This window comes from Zea mays, chromosome 1 (assembly GCF_902167145.1).
Source record: "Zea mays cultivar B73 chromosome 1, Zm-B73-REFERENCE-NAM-5.0, whole genome shotgun sequence".
Lineage (NCBI taxonomy): Eukaryota > Viridiplantae > Streptophyta > Magnoliopsida > Poales > Poaceae > Zea > Zea mays.
Window position 1 is genome coordinate 25,484,460 of NC_050096.1, and position 12,689 is coordinate 25,497,148.

The window sequence follows — 12,689 nt, forward strand, 5'->3', positions numbered from 1 at the left end:
CACACCGATCCGGCCGATCGAAGCGCGCGCGGAAAGGTGGGCAGGACAGGAAGGGCTACACCCCGAATGCCCATCCATGCAGGGTCCCCCCACCCCCTCCCCGTCTCCTCTCCTGCCCGCTGTCTCCTCCGCCGGTCCGCCCAGCAGCACAGGTCCACATCACGTCTCGGCCGAGCACCGGCGCTGCCTACGGCAACGGCAGCGCTGCACCGTGCGTGGCATGGCAGGTGCAATGAATGCGCCGCAGTGCACGATTGATGACGCCGTCTGCATGCCCGTCCGTCCGGGGCCTGAGCGCCCTGCACTGCAGTGCCCCCCCCTTCTCTTTCCTCTGCCTCCAGCTTCCACCACGTCGCCGTGCGGCGCCGGTGGTGCTCTGCTCGCGGCCGGCGCGGTAAAAGCAGAATGTAAACCGGACCACGACGGCCGGGTAGGGGGGAAAAGTTTTTGTCCACTGGCTGTTTGGGTGGGTGGCCTCTTTCGAAACCCGCGGAGCGCGCGACGCGACGTATAAAAAGTGCTCGTCCGCTCGCTAGTACTACTCTACTCGGCTGACGACTGACGTTCCATTCCCGCTCCATTCGTCGTCGCCCTTCGCTCCCCCTCCTCCCGAAATCCCAGAGCGGCCTCCTTCGCAGGCCCGTACAGCCTGCGGGGGGGCCGGTAGAGTAGCCTCCAAGGTCGCCGACTCGTCGTAGTTCCTGCTGTTTCGTGCGTGACACCGGAGCGAGCCGGAGGGGGGAGGAGGAGGCATGGAGGCGGGAGGGAGGAGGCTGGCGGCGGGCAGGGTGGAGGCGAGCCCCGAGCGCGGCAGGCCGGCGGCGTACGCGTCGGCGGGGAGGCCGGCGCCGGCGAGGCCCATGCGGAGGGTGCAGATCATCTACTACCTCTGCCGCAACGGGCAGCTGGAGCACCCGCACTTCATGGAGCTCGCGCAGCACCCGCACCAGCCCCTTCGCCTCAAAGGTATGAGCAGTACCGTGTGGAGGAGTGTGGAGCTAGCTAGCTCTAGCTGCATGTCCTTCCTTTCTCTCCTCTCCTCTCCTCTCCTCTCCTTTCTCTATCAAGGAAGCTGCTGACGTTGCTCGCTACTGCAATATTCTTGCTACTACTACTACGCACGTTCTCGCGGCTGTGAAGATGTCATGGACAGGCTGACGCTGCTGAGGGGCAAGGGCATGCCGGCTCTCTTCTCGTGGTCCTGCAAGAGGTAGCTACCCGCTTGCACTCTCCTTCTCTAGCTACATTACACTACGCAGGCAACGTGGCGCAATCTGTTGAGAGCAAAACAAACCAAGTGAGCTTACACTGCTGCCCTGCTGGCGACCATTTTGGTTGAAGGAACTACAAGAACGGGTACGTGTGGAACGACCTGTCGGAGAACGACGTGATCTACCCGTCGGACGGCGTGGAGTACGTGCTCAAGGGCTCCGAGATCTTCCCTGGCTGCTCTTCTTCCGGTACGCATCTCATTCCTCGTCTCTTTTGCGTCCATCTCGTTCGAGTTCTATCTACCATGGTTTCCTTCCTTCTCACCGGCGTCAGCCGGGCTGCTGCTGTGCTGAGATTAGTAAAAGCGAGCGCAGCCTTTTTGGTCTGCTTCACACGGTTGCATTGCAGCGTAGCGTCTCCCTTTCTGCACAACCTCGTAATTCGCGAAGACTTTTTGAGGTGTGGAAGCATCAGCGTGGCCCATCATCTGGAATTAATAATCGGCCACCTGCCTCGCCAGATCATTCAATTCCAAATGGGGGGGCAGGCAGTACGTGTGCACTTTTTTCCTCTCTTCTCTGACACCACCACGCCTTCTCCGTTCTCCCCGGGCCGTGCAGATCGGTTCCAGCACCTACGCGTGACCGACCGGTCGCCGACGAAGCCGCCGCTGGCGCTCCCTCACATGAGCCACAACAAGCAGTACCCCGTGGACGGCTACGGAGACTACGACGCCGTGGAGGACCGGGACGACGACGAGCTGGGCCACTCGTACCACCACCGCCGGACGGCGTCGGGGCGGCCCGAGAAGGCCGCCGCCGCCGCCGTCTCGGCGCGCGCGGCCACCAACCGGGCCCGCCCCGTGGAGCTCCCCGTCGAGGAGACCTCGCCGCCGTCCTCCACGTCCTCGGACAAGCCCCCGCCGCCAGCGGCGCTGCTGATGCAGCAGCAGCAGCAGCCGGGGAGGAGGGCCACGTCGGAAGTGCCTGAGCCGAGCCGTCCCGGGTCCATGCTGCTGCAGCTCATCGCGTGTGGGTCGACGACGGCGCCGTCCGCGGCAGGCGGCGGCGGCGGCCCGGGGAAGTGCCGCGCCGAGCCGAGGCGGAGCTGCGGCCTCGTGAGCCGGCTCTCGGCCCGCGGCGGCGCGGACGCGGACGAGGACGAGGACGGTGTGGGCGCGGGGACCGACCTGGGCCGCCGGTTCGGCCGCCTCGCCGCCGAGGACAAGGAGTACTTCAGCGGCAGCATCGTGGAGGGCGGCGGCGGCAGGGGCACGCCGCTGCCGGCGTCGTCGCTCAAGCGCTCCAACTCGTACAATGAGGAGAGGTAACAGTTTTTAGCGCCCTCACTTCGCTTGGAATTTTTGTTTCTACCACTAGCACCCCGTCGTCCGTCCTGGTATGGCTTTGTCATGGATGACATGACAGGATTAATTAAACGCGGTTCTGGCCGTTGTTTCGTAGCCGCATTTTGTGAGGTCATGTCTCCCGCTCGATCTCCATCTCCATCACCTCCTAGGTTTTGTGTTTTCTCGCTGTATAGTATAGCATGCATGCCACGTTGAGGCTGAATGAGAAGCTTGGAGTTTAGCCGTGATCCTCCCAACATTAGTACTACTCAACACTTGACACACAAAAGGCGAATGTATGCCCGTCTCTGCGACCGAATGTGGTTGTCAGCCAGAGAAAGAGAGTGGTATGGTACTGTAGCGTATCGCCGGCCGGAGTAGCGTACCGGACTTCCGCGTGCCTGTGAATAATGGCATGGCACTGGCACGGACCATGTGTACTACTGGGGTGGTCTGGTGAGTGCCTTTTCGTCAGTGGGTCGTACTTCGTGCACTGTGCCATGCCCGTGTACTGTAGCTGTGCGCAGCAGAGTCGCATTGGGCGCAGCCACTGCACGCCTACAGCCGTAGGAGAAGGCGTTTGCTGGCAGCATCTACTAGCTAGCTAGCTAGAGCTGGACGATTGCAGATCGACGGAATGGTTTTTATTTATCCTTGTTTTAAAACTTCCCATCCAGGAGCTGTAGGCCCGGCGGCGTTGCTGGTGGTGCCGCCATCGGCGAGGAGGCCATGGATGAAGGCGACGGAGGGGTCAGGGGAAGATGCATCCCGGGGAGGAAAAAGCCGCCGCCGCAGCAGCAGCAGCAGAAATAGCGCATTTGGCTCATCCTTCTTTATGTGTAAACGCAAATCTTGATCTGAAGACAAGCGTAGCTTTGTTTAGCATTTTCAATTTTCAAACATGCCGTTGTCGTGGAGGCCATGCAGGCAGCAAGTACTTAGCTGTGTCTAAGTGTTGAAAACTTGAAATCACGTTGAGCACTACACTTGTCTTCTTTTAACGAGTGCGGGACGCTGTAGGCCCGAGGGGCCGGTGGCCCCACGTGCGACTGGAAGCGATGCATGATGCTGTCATTCACTGTTGGATCCTGTCGTGCACTGTGCTTTCCTGACGGCTAGCTGACGCACCGGCCAGCGGCCGCTGCTCACAGCAAGAAGCCAGCGTACCCGTCAGATTTTGTAGATTTTTTAAGGGGACAAAAATCGTATTCACGTTTTAATGGTTATTTTCTGAAATTAGCTGTTGGAGATGCACCGCGATAAGATCGAGATGACCCGAGTAGAGCTGGGATGAATTGTCCTTTCTAAAACTTAAATATTTGACCTACCTGGAACAAATATGGAATAAAACTACTCGGTTTAGCCAACAGTACAAAACTCTATAAATGTTGTCAGACACCCTAAAAAGATAGTTTCACGACTTATGTGCCAAGCTTGACAGAGCCTACCTACAAAATTTTAGCTATAGTAAGGTCATATAATGGAGAATGGGACATGGAAGCATTTCAGTGATCAGCATATGGCACACAAACAAGGTAGTACGATATTGTGCTTGTGCAGTGTCCCACCACCCCCTGTATCTGCTTTAAACATAACTCCATCCGTTTCAGTTTAAAAAGGATGCAACTGATATTTCCTCCGTTTCAAAATAAAATTCGTTTTAACCTTTTGATTGATTCATACAATAATTAATGTATTTATTTTATATATGTGTCTAGATTCATCATCATCCGTTTATTTAAACGAAGACATAAAAATCAATATTTCAAACGACTAATATATTGGGACAGAGAGTACAAACTATCAAAGACAGGCAACGATAATCAGGCCAGTAGTATTATTTCCTGCAATGCATTAATGAATAGTTCTATACAGTGTTTGCTAATCTATCCATGCAAGTGCAGCTGTTCTGGTCATGTATGCCCTTGTCACGTTTTTGTTTCCACTGCCCTCGTTTTTTATCCTCTACTTTGCTTATCCCAGCTTGTATTTTTATTCAAAAATAAATTAAAAAAAATCTTTATGTCAAACACAAACTACCTTAAGTGATAAAACAAATTACAAAAAAATAAATAATAATTTATTCTTTTTGAATAAGGTCGATTTTTTTTAAAAAAATCAATGGTGTCATATATTTATGAACGAAGAAAGTAGTTTCTTCTTATTTTTCTGTCCTCTGTCGTTCTACACTCTGTTTATTAAAAATTATCTGCAATGCTTTTTGTTTGTGATTCTATGTTTGCTTGTGTTATGGTTCTGGTTGAAAAACATGTGTTCCATGAAATGTTAATCATTCAAAATCTTTGTTCACTGTGTAAGGATGAACTTGTAATGCCGATGCAACGAAATATTTGAAAGCTGAGGTAGAACTACGCAAGCAAATTAACTTCAGGTATCTGATATATCATGTATTTCATGACCACACACCATTCTCTACTTCAGTTGGGAGTGAGACACATAAATACACACCATTCTCATGCACGGGGGTCGGGGATCCCCGGATTGACAGTGATCTTTTGTGTTTTATTAGATTCTTCTCAAAATAATTGAGTTTTTCAGCATGTCAAAACGTATTGGTAGGATCAAAGAAAGCTTTTAACAATAATGACTCATCAAGTGCCGTCGATCCAATGACCCGAAGTTGTAAAGTTGTAATGGTAAGACCAAGCTCGGGTCATGAAAAAAAGACAGCATTAAGACTCAGTTTGGATCGTGCGAAACGAGACGTTGCCAAGAAAAAAAGTAGATTTGCGGCATACAACAGGCAAAGTTAGCCATAAATAAAGGCTAGTTTCACTGCTTTTTCATCAGTCCAAATCAAAACGAGCAGCAACCACACTCAAAACCTGGATCCCAAAACCCTCGTACCACTCATCAAACTATATAAAACAAGGTGCATCTTTAAGCTAAGGCTAACCACCAAAATGAACTCTGCTCGAAGTGCTACCTTGACACTAGTAAATAACTTTGCCAGTGCAGGTTCGCCACAGCCTCTACTCTGGAATCATCTGCTCATTGTCAGCATCGCCCTCAGTTTCAATTTGGGGTTGCTTTGGAGCTGAGGCTCCAGGAGCCTGCTTCTTCTTGATACCGCTGACAATGTCATCGATTCTCAAAAGCATGCAAGCAGCCTCAATTGCTGTCTTGAACGTTTGTGCTTTAACACTGTAGGAATCCCAGATCTAAAATGGACAACATTGTGGTTAGACATGCAAACAAACATTGGTCAGGCATGCTTTTGTGCACATAAAAAGAAATACCTTTCGCTCTTTCATATCGACAATATCACCAGTCCTTCCATCAATGCCAACCCACGCATTTTCACCATTAGCATGCTGACGAAAAAAAAACATACATGTCATCGAAGTAACTATTTTTTTCTAATAATCAATCATAACAAACATCTCAAATCCATTAGAAGCCTATGTTCTCCTAACTCAGATTTTAAGGCAGTTTAATGGTAGTGAAATCTGAAAGGTAAAAAAAATATTGACGTTACAAGGACCCTGTCTGGAAGTGTAATTCTAGTAACTTAGGATAACAAACTAAATTACATGGAATTATATCACAATCGCCCATATCCACAGGTAATTTGTTGAATTTTTTTTATTTTGCGCCTTCAATAGTTCAATAGTTACCACTGCCACCCCCTCAATCCCTCATGAATAATTTCAGCTCCCCTGCTAAATAGGGCCCCAGAGCAGTACTTCCAAAATAGTGTTCAAGATCATTTTGCATGTAGATGCTTCAATAAGATCTCAAGCATTTTCAAGGTGCAATTTTAATTGAATTTCTGCAGAGAACCCCACAACACCCTCTATCCAAATTTCCAACCTTTCCTAAATGCCAAGTTTATGATGCTTCTGATAGAATACATTTACAGGTACCACTTCGATACAGGGACAAGTCCATAAAACATAATGTATTTTGGGATTTATTACCTTTCCTTGAAGTTGTGTCATTATCCTAATAACATTCAAACCGCAATTTTGGGCCAAAGTCCTTGGAATTGCCTCAAATGCTAGAGCAGCAGCTTCATAGGGCCACTGACATAAACAGAAAACAAAACCAATCAGAAATTGCACATCAAAGAATGGTGCAAAAATCCACTGAGCACAATAACATCACATTTACAAAGTATATGTGGCCACAAGATTACAGAATCAAGCACTGTTGCACTAAGCAACCACATAAATATAGCTTAATCGACTGTTAATATCCAATACAGGTAATCAACAGTAAAAAACAATACCTTTTCCACACCTTCAACTGAAGAACTCTTTTGCTTCAGTGTTGCTGATACAGTCAGCTCTGTAGCGCCACCTCCAGGAAGGAGTTTTGGATTTTTCAAAATGTTCCTTGCAACGGACATGGCATCCTGCATTGAAAATGTACAGCGACCATTATATTAGTCTGAACTTGGACATTCTTCGAGGGAAATGATTGTTCTTTACAAATAGTTGGGTTCCTGACAAAATTAGAATACCTGTATATGTAGTTACAGTAAAAGAGTTAATAAGGAAAATTAAAACGAGGGAACCAAAGATCCAACGCTAATCATACATGCATGTTAGCTAGATGGTCAAAAGAATTCTACTGGCCATCAATGAAACAAAATGCTGGATTTCGAATTTGAAAGGAATAGCTGGCTGAGATCATATTGTGCCTGCCAACTAATAAAAGAAAGGTTTCTAGAATTGTTTTTTCTAGGAGTACAGATACATGGAAATGCAGAGGAAGAAATACCTGCAGGTTTCTCTCAACTTCATTCAATACATCCTTGCTTGCTCCCCTCAACAGAACAGTACATGCCTTGGGATCTTTACAGTCAACAATAAAGGAAAAGAACTCATCACCTATCTTCTTAACCTCGAACAGGCCAGCTCTTGTTCCAACATCAGATTCTTGGAGCTCCTCAGGCCTGTTCACTATAACTGCTCCACAAGCTTTAGCAATCCTGTTGTTGTCAGTTTTCCTAAGTCTACGGATTGCACTAACCCCAGCCTTGCTCAAATAATGGATAGCGAGATCACTGAGCCCTTTCTCAGTTATGACTAAATCAGGCTTGAATTTTAGAATTTGACCGCACAGGTTCTTTATGTATTCTTCCTCCATCTCTAACAGAACCTGCCTGCAATAAAGTTTGCCACATAATATACCTTAGAATTCTACCAAATTACTTTAAAATTATGCATGCATTGTATTTAGGTAAAATCATTGTGGTACATGGATATCTCTTACCAATCTTCTTCCTTCATCAACTCAGCGTTGGTCTGATTTTCTCCTTTCTTATACTCAACAGGGCAGTCCAACAGGATGATACGGGGGTTTACTATCTTTCTCCTCATTTTCCCAGGAGCCACGACATCCTTATTGATCATAACTCCTTTAAGGACTCTAGAATCCTCCAACTGACCACCAGGAACCTTTTCAACTTTAATGTATTTCTTGATATCAACTTCACGCATACCCTGACCAAGGTCAACACCTGCTGTTGTAGTAGCATCAATAGCAAGGTCCTGAATACAGCAACACGAGTTATCAAATACGTAAAATCAAGGTTGAATAGGTACTACCCCCCTCCAATTCAAATTTATTTAATCATTCTGGCATTGTCCTGAGTCAAACTTTTCTAACTCTGAACAAGATTTTAGAGGGGAAAAACATGCACAAGTTCAAATAAATGCACTATTAAAACATATTTTGCGGAGAATTTAATGTACTCCATCTGTTCCAAATTATAGGTCATTTTTGGCTTTTTATAGATAAACAATTTTTATTACGTATCTAGACATATTGTATATCTAGGCGCATAGCAAAAACTATGTATCCAGAAAAGCCAAACAACCTATAATTTGGGACATAGGGTACTAGTTTGATGTTGTAGATGTTGGGCTGTTTGTTTTCTTTTTTTAAACTTGGTCAAAGTAAAAGAAGTTTGACTTGGGACAAAACCAAAGTGAACTATAATTTGGAGGGAATTGTTGAAGTTCCACATGGAAGAAAGATGCTTACAGCAATAAGGTCACCAAACTGGCCAGTGAATTTCGTACCAATGGAGCTCTTCACAAGGCCTAGCATTGCCCCACCTGCATTAACAGTATATTTGGTGACATCAGTCTAATTGTGTAACACATGGTGTATGCAAGAGGGAAGAGCTAATTCCTGTGACATTGACAAAGTGCCAGGATCCAGTACAAAATATATGTTCACTGTAAACTTACGATCATTCACATCAACAGCCATTGCAATTTTGTCAAGTACAGCAATAGCATCATCAAGCGCTTTGGTATATGCTGAAGATAAGAAAAATACAAGTTTCAGAAGTTAAGATATAAAAAACAGGTATTACCCTAGTAAAGTGCAGTACTGAGAATAAAGGAATCTTACCTCGGCAAATAACAGTTGGATGGTAGTTCTTGTCGATGAATGCCTGTGCAACATGTAGCATCTCTCCAGCTAGATAAGAGGGTAAAAATAAAGATATGTTTGCCTAAGTTGGTGTTGTAAGGAAAATATCTGATCAAATCCTTAAGGCTATCCGCGGCAAATCGTGTAAAATAAAGGATTTTTTCCACTGTAGATTGCACTGTTTACATAGTGAAGTTTGAAATAGGGGATGAGATATGATAGCTGCAGAAGACAGCCTAAGAATGTACAGCCACTTAACTAGAATCAATGTATGAACTATGAAATGTGATATAGATATCATGGTTTTTTAGCCGTTGTGGCATCCTGTGACGCTGGGGTTACGCATCCATGCCTAGGCACCTTCTAGAGTTCTAGGTGGCACCAATGCCATATGGCATAACTAAAACCTTGTGGCATCAGTAGGGTCTGAAACCAGTCATTTATGTCTTGCATCCATCTTGCTAGAATGATGATCTGAAACAGACTGTCATTTTAATAAGGTTTGATAATGTTTTGTGGTCTGTTTCCCCTCACTTATGTTTCCCCTCTCACTTATATTGGTTTGATCACAAACATCTGTATTTTGTCGGGCGATTAATGGAAATGGGGTTGGCCCGGAGACAGAAAAAAGTTCTTGTGGCATCCTGTGACACCCAGCACCGGGGGTGCCTAGACGCCTATATGATGCCTCAAAAACAATGGCAGAGATTATCTAGAATTTTATTAGTAGGCATCAATTTGCACACAAACCGTTTGTTCTTAACATGCTTATGAGAAATACTAGTTGAGGCACATAGTAACAGCCAACAGCTAAGCTCGACTCAAAACAGATTCAACTGTTACACCATAATTGGATGATACTGCAAATAGCACTGCTTTAGTTTGATGCAAATAAATTGCAATGATGTTCATCATAGCCATCAACTTTCCGAAAAGAAATTTCACAAAAAAATACCCATACCTAGAACAATGACAGATGTAGTGCCATCACCAACTTCTTCATCCTGTGTACGACTTAGTTCGATCATAGACTGCACATTAACACAACCACAATTAGGTACATGGGACTTGCAACATAAATCAGACTGCACATACAATTAGGTATATATATGGGGTCTCGCAACACAAATCCATCCACCATAAAGGAAAAAATATGTGATGGTTGACTGATAATTTCATCAACAGACTTCCACAGCTAAGCAACCAAGATAATTTGGCATACCTTGGCAGCAGGGTGTGCAATGTCTATTTCCCTCAAAATGGCATTACCATCATTAGTAACCACAATACCTGAAGAAAAATAACCAAAACATAATAAAACACTGTAGCGGCTCAAGAGAGTCAATACATACATGAGATTGATGTAATAACCGATAGTACAATCGATGTTATTTCTCACATAAAATGAGATCAGTTTTGATACGTTTCATTTCTAAATAGCAACTACATACGAGCATTGGTATAGGAAAATACATCCCGGATACGTTTCATTTCTAAATAGCAACTACATACGAGCATTGGTATAGGAAAATACATCCCGATCGATGTGTTACTCTGTACATAATTTCACAGTCAGATATGAATTAACCCACAAATAATGTATGTTCATCTTACATCAACATTCTCAGCAAACCAAAAGTATTTACTCCCTCTGTCCTAAATTAAAATTCTTTTTATGTAATTATTGGATTCATACAATACTTGATGTATGTGTTTTATATGTGTCTAGATACAACATCATGCATTTGAATAAATACATAAAAACCAAGAGCTAAAACGAATACTATTTTGGAACGGAGGGAGTACTATTTAGTGAAAGGAACCAAGCAAAGTTCATACAGGAGGATACCATCACCATTAAGCGGATGTAGTCAAAAATATTTTAATAGTAGAACTGTAAACTGAAACATTGGCAATATCAAGCATCATAGAGGCAGCACCTTAATAGCATTTCACATTGCAAAGCAGTTTGATCTTATCTCTGACAGAAAGGATATTTGCACATGTCCAATTCCATATGGCAACCAAGCATAACAAGATGAGTTGTTAAGCCTAACACAGCACACAATCAAGAACGCAAAATTCAACGTTTATTACCAGCCATCAAAGTTATTCAACACAAAATGGTTCAAGTTAACTTTTGTCCAACAATGAAACTCATAGACTACAAGCAAGCCTTAGGCATACCTCCACTAGCATCCAGAAGCATTTTCAGCATGGATCTGGGACCCAATGTAGTGCGTATGATGTCAGCGACAGCCTGTGATAAAATATTATTTAACATGGAATGTTAAATACAGTACAGTCAAACTGCAGCCTTCATCAAAAATAATTTGCACAGCATGAGCAGACAAATGGTTCAACTACAAATTGTACTGTTCCACAGTAACACTGAATTAATCGGACTACATTCTTAGAGGCCACTAAAGCGAACGAGCGGAGCAGCTTGAGAATCTGTACCTTGGCCGCCTGGATGTTGGCTTGGTGAACCTTCGCGCCAGACTCCCGCTTCAGCGAGTCCTCTGTTCAGACCAAAGCACAAACCGAAACAGGTTGAGACAAATTTCACAGAAACAGACAAGTGAGGAGAACGGATCAGACAGGATTGAGCCCTAAAAATCGAAATAAAGCAAATCGTTGGGTTCGAAAGACGGGACCAGCAGATTCCGACACGGACAACACAGGAAACGGTCTAAATCAAGAACCTAGCGCGCAGGCGTGAAGGGGCGCTTACTCAGAACGAGGACCGGGGCGTGAAGCGCCATGGTGAAGTGGAGGCAGCAGCGACGTCGAGGGAGGCGACGATAAGATTGGGAGTGGAGAGGGGAAGAGGGTGTCTGCTAGACAGGGGAAGACGGAGTAGGCTGAGTATGGCGTGCGAGCGGAGTCCGCCGGCGCTGCTGAGGACCTCGCCTTCGACGCGGCAATGTACTAGGAAGAGAAACGGAGTAGTCGGCGGGCAGCTGGTGCAGTCCGCAGTGGTGAAGGTAGCGGCGGCGGCGGTTTGTGTGTGGTCCAGAGTTGGGAAGTGAAGAATTTTTAGGGTTATTATTCGCGGATGGGCCGGTTGCAAATGGGCCTTAGACGGGCCTTCGCTTGATTTCACCGTGCGTCCACTCGCCTTTATGGCATTGTAATCTGTCCAACAGATGTCATTATATTATCATGAACTACGACGCTAAAAAAGATTGTCCAGCAGATGTTACTATAATCTGTCCAGATTGATTTCATCTTTTAGAATAGCATACACAGATTGTTTTTGTATTGAATATTATATATAGTCACCTGAATATTGTACAAATTATGAATTAGGATAGGTGGTACCAGACATATATAAGCATGTATTTCAAAAACTAACTAGATATTCCAAATAAGGCTTATTCTATTATTTTCTATCTCATGTGGATTAGATGAGATTATAAAAAAATTATGAAAGATTTTGATTTATTTAGAATTTAAACCCACACAATTCATGTGGATCGAAATCGGACAAGTCCTAACATGATAAATAAATCCTTCTAAGGTTACTTTGGGAACCTCAAACCCTCTTCGAAATTTGGAGAGGATTGTGGTGGAAATGAACTAACTTTTTCTCCAAACCCCTTCAATCTCGAAGAGGATTTGAGTTTTCAAACTAGCCCCTAGAGTCTGTGCAATTCTCTCTATTCCTTCGCTTTAGTGAGGACAAATGCAGCAGTGTGGCTAGGGGGAGTACTGG

General features: G+C 45.2%; 2 protein-coding genes across 2 annotated transcripts; one reads left to right on the top strand and one right to left on the bottom strand.

Moving 5' to 3' along the window:
• The first annotated feature begins 556 nt into the window (after window positions 1–556).
• Window positions 557–3,694, top strand: LOC100276675 (uncharacterized). Its single transcript, NM_001374067.1, has 5 exons — window positions 557–966; window positions 1,141–1,210; window positions 1,342–1,460; window positions 1,833–2,538; window positions 3,238–3,694. The coding sequence occupies exons 1-5, from the start codon at window positions 753–755 to the stop codon at window positions 3,371–3,373; spliced, it is 1,245 nt and encodes a 414-aa protein (NP_001360996.1). The 5' UTR covers window positions 557–752; the 3' UTR covers window positions 3,374–3,694.
• A 1,620-nt stretch (window positions 3,695–5,314) lies between these two features.
• Window positions 5,315–11,983, bottom strand: LOC100285961 (uncharacterized). The gene is made up of 14 exons (NM_001158850.2): window positions 11,706–11,983; window positions 11,432–11,493; window positions 11,159–11,231; window positions 10,194–10,261; window positions 9,933–10,002; window positions 8,951–9,019; window positions 8,785–8,856; window positions 8,576–8,649; window positions 7,802–8,079; window positions 7,307–7,691; window positions 6,813–6,938; window positions 6,502–6,606; window positions 5,821–5,895; window positions 5,315–5,742 (listed from the first exon to the last, which is right to left on the bottom strand). The coding sequence occupies exons 1-14, from the start codon at window positions 11,734–11,736 to the stop codon at window positions 5,554–5,556; spliced, it is 1,677 nt and encodes a 558-aa protein (NP_001152322.2). The 5' UTR covers window positions 11,737–11,983; the 3' UTR covers window positions 5,315–5,553.
• Between the last annotated feature and the right edge of the window lie 706 nt (window positions 11,984–12,689).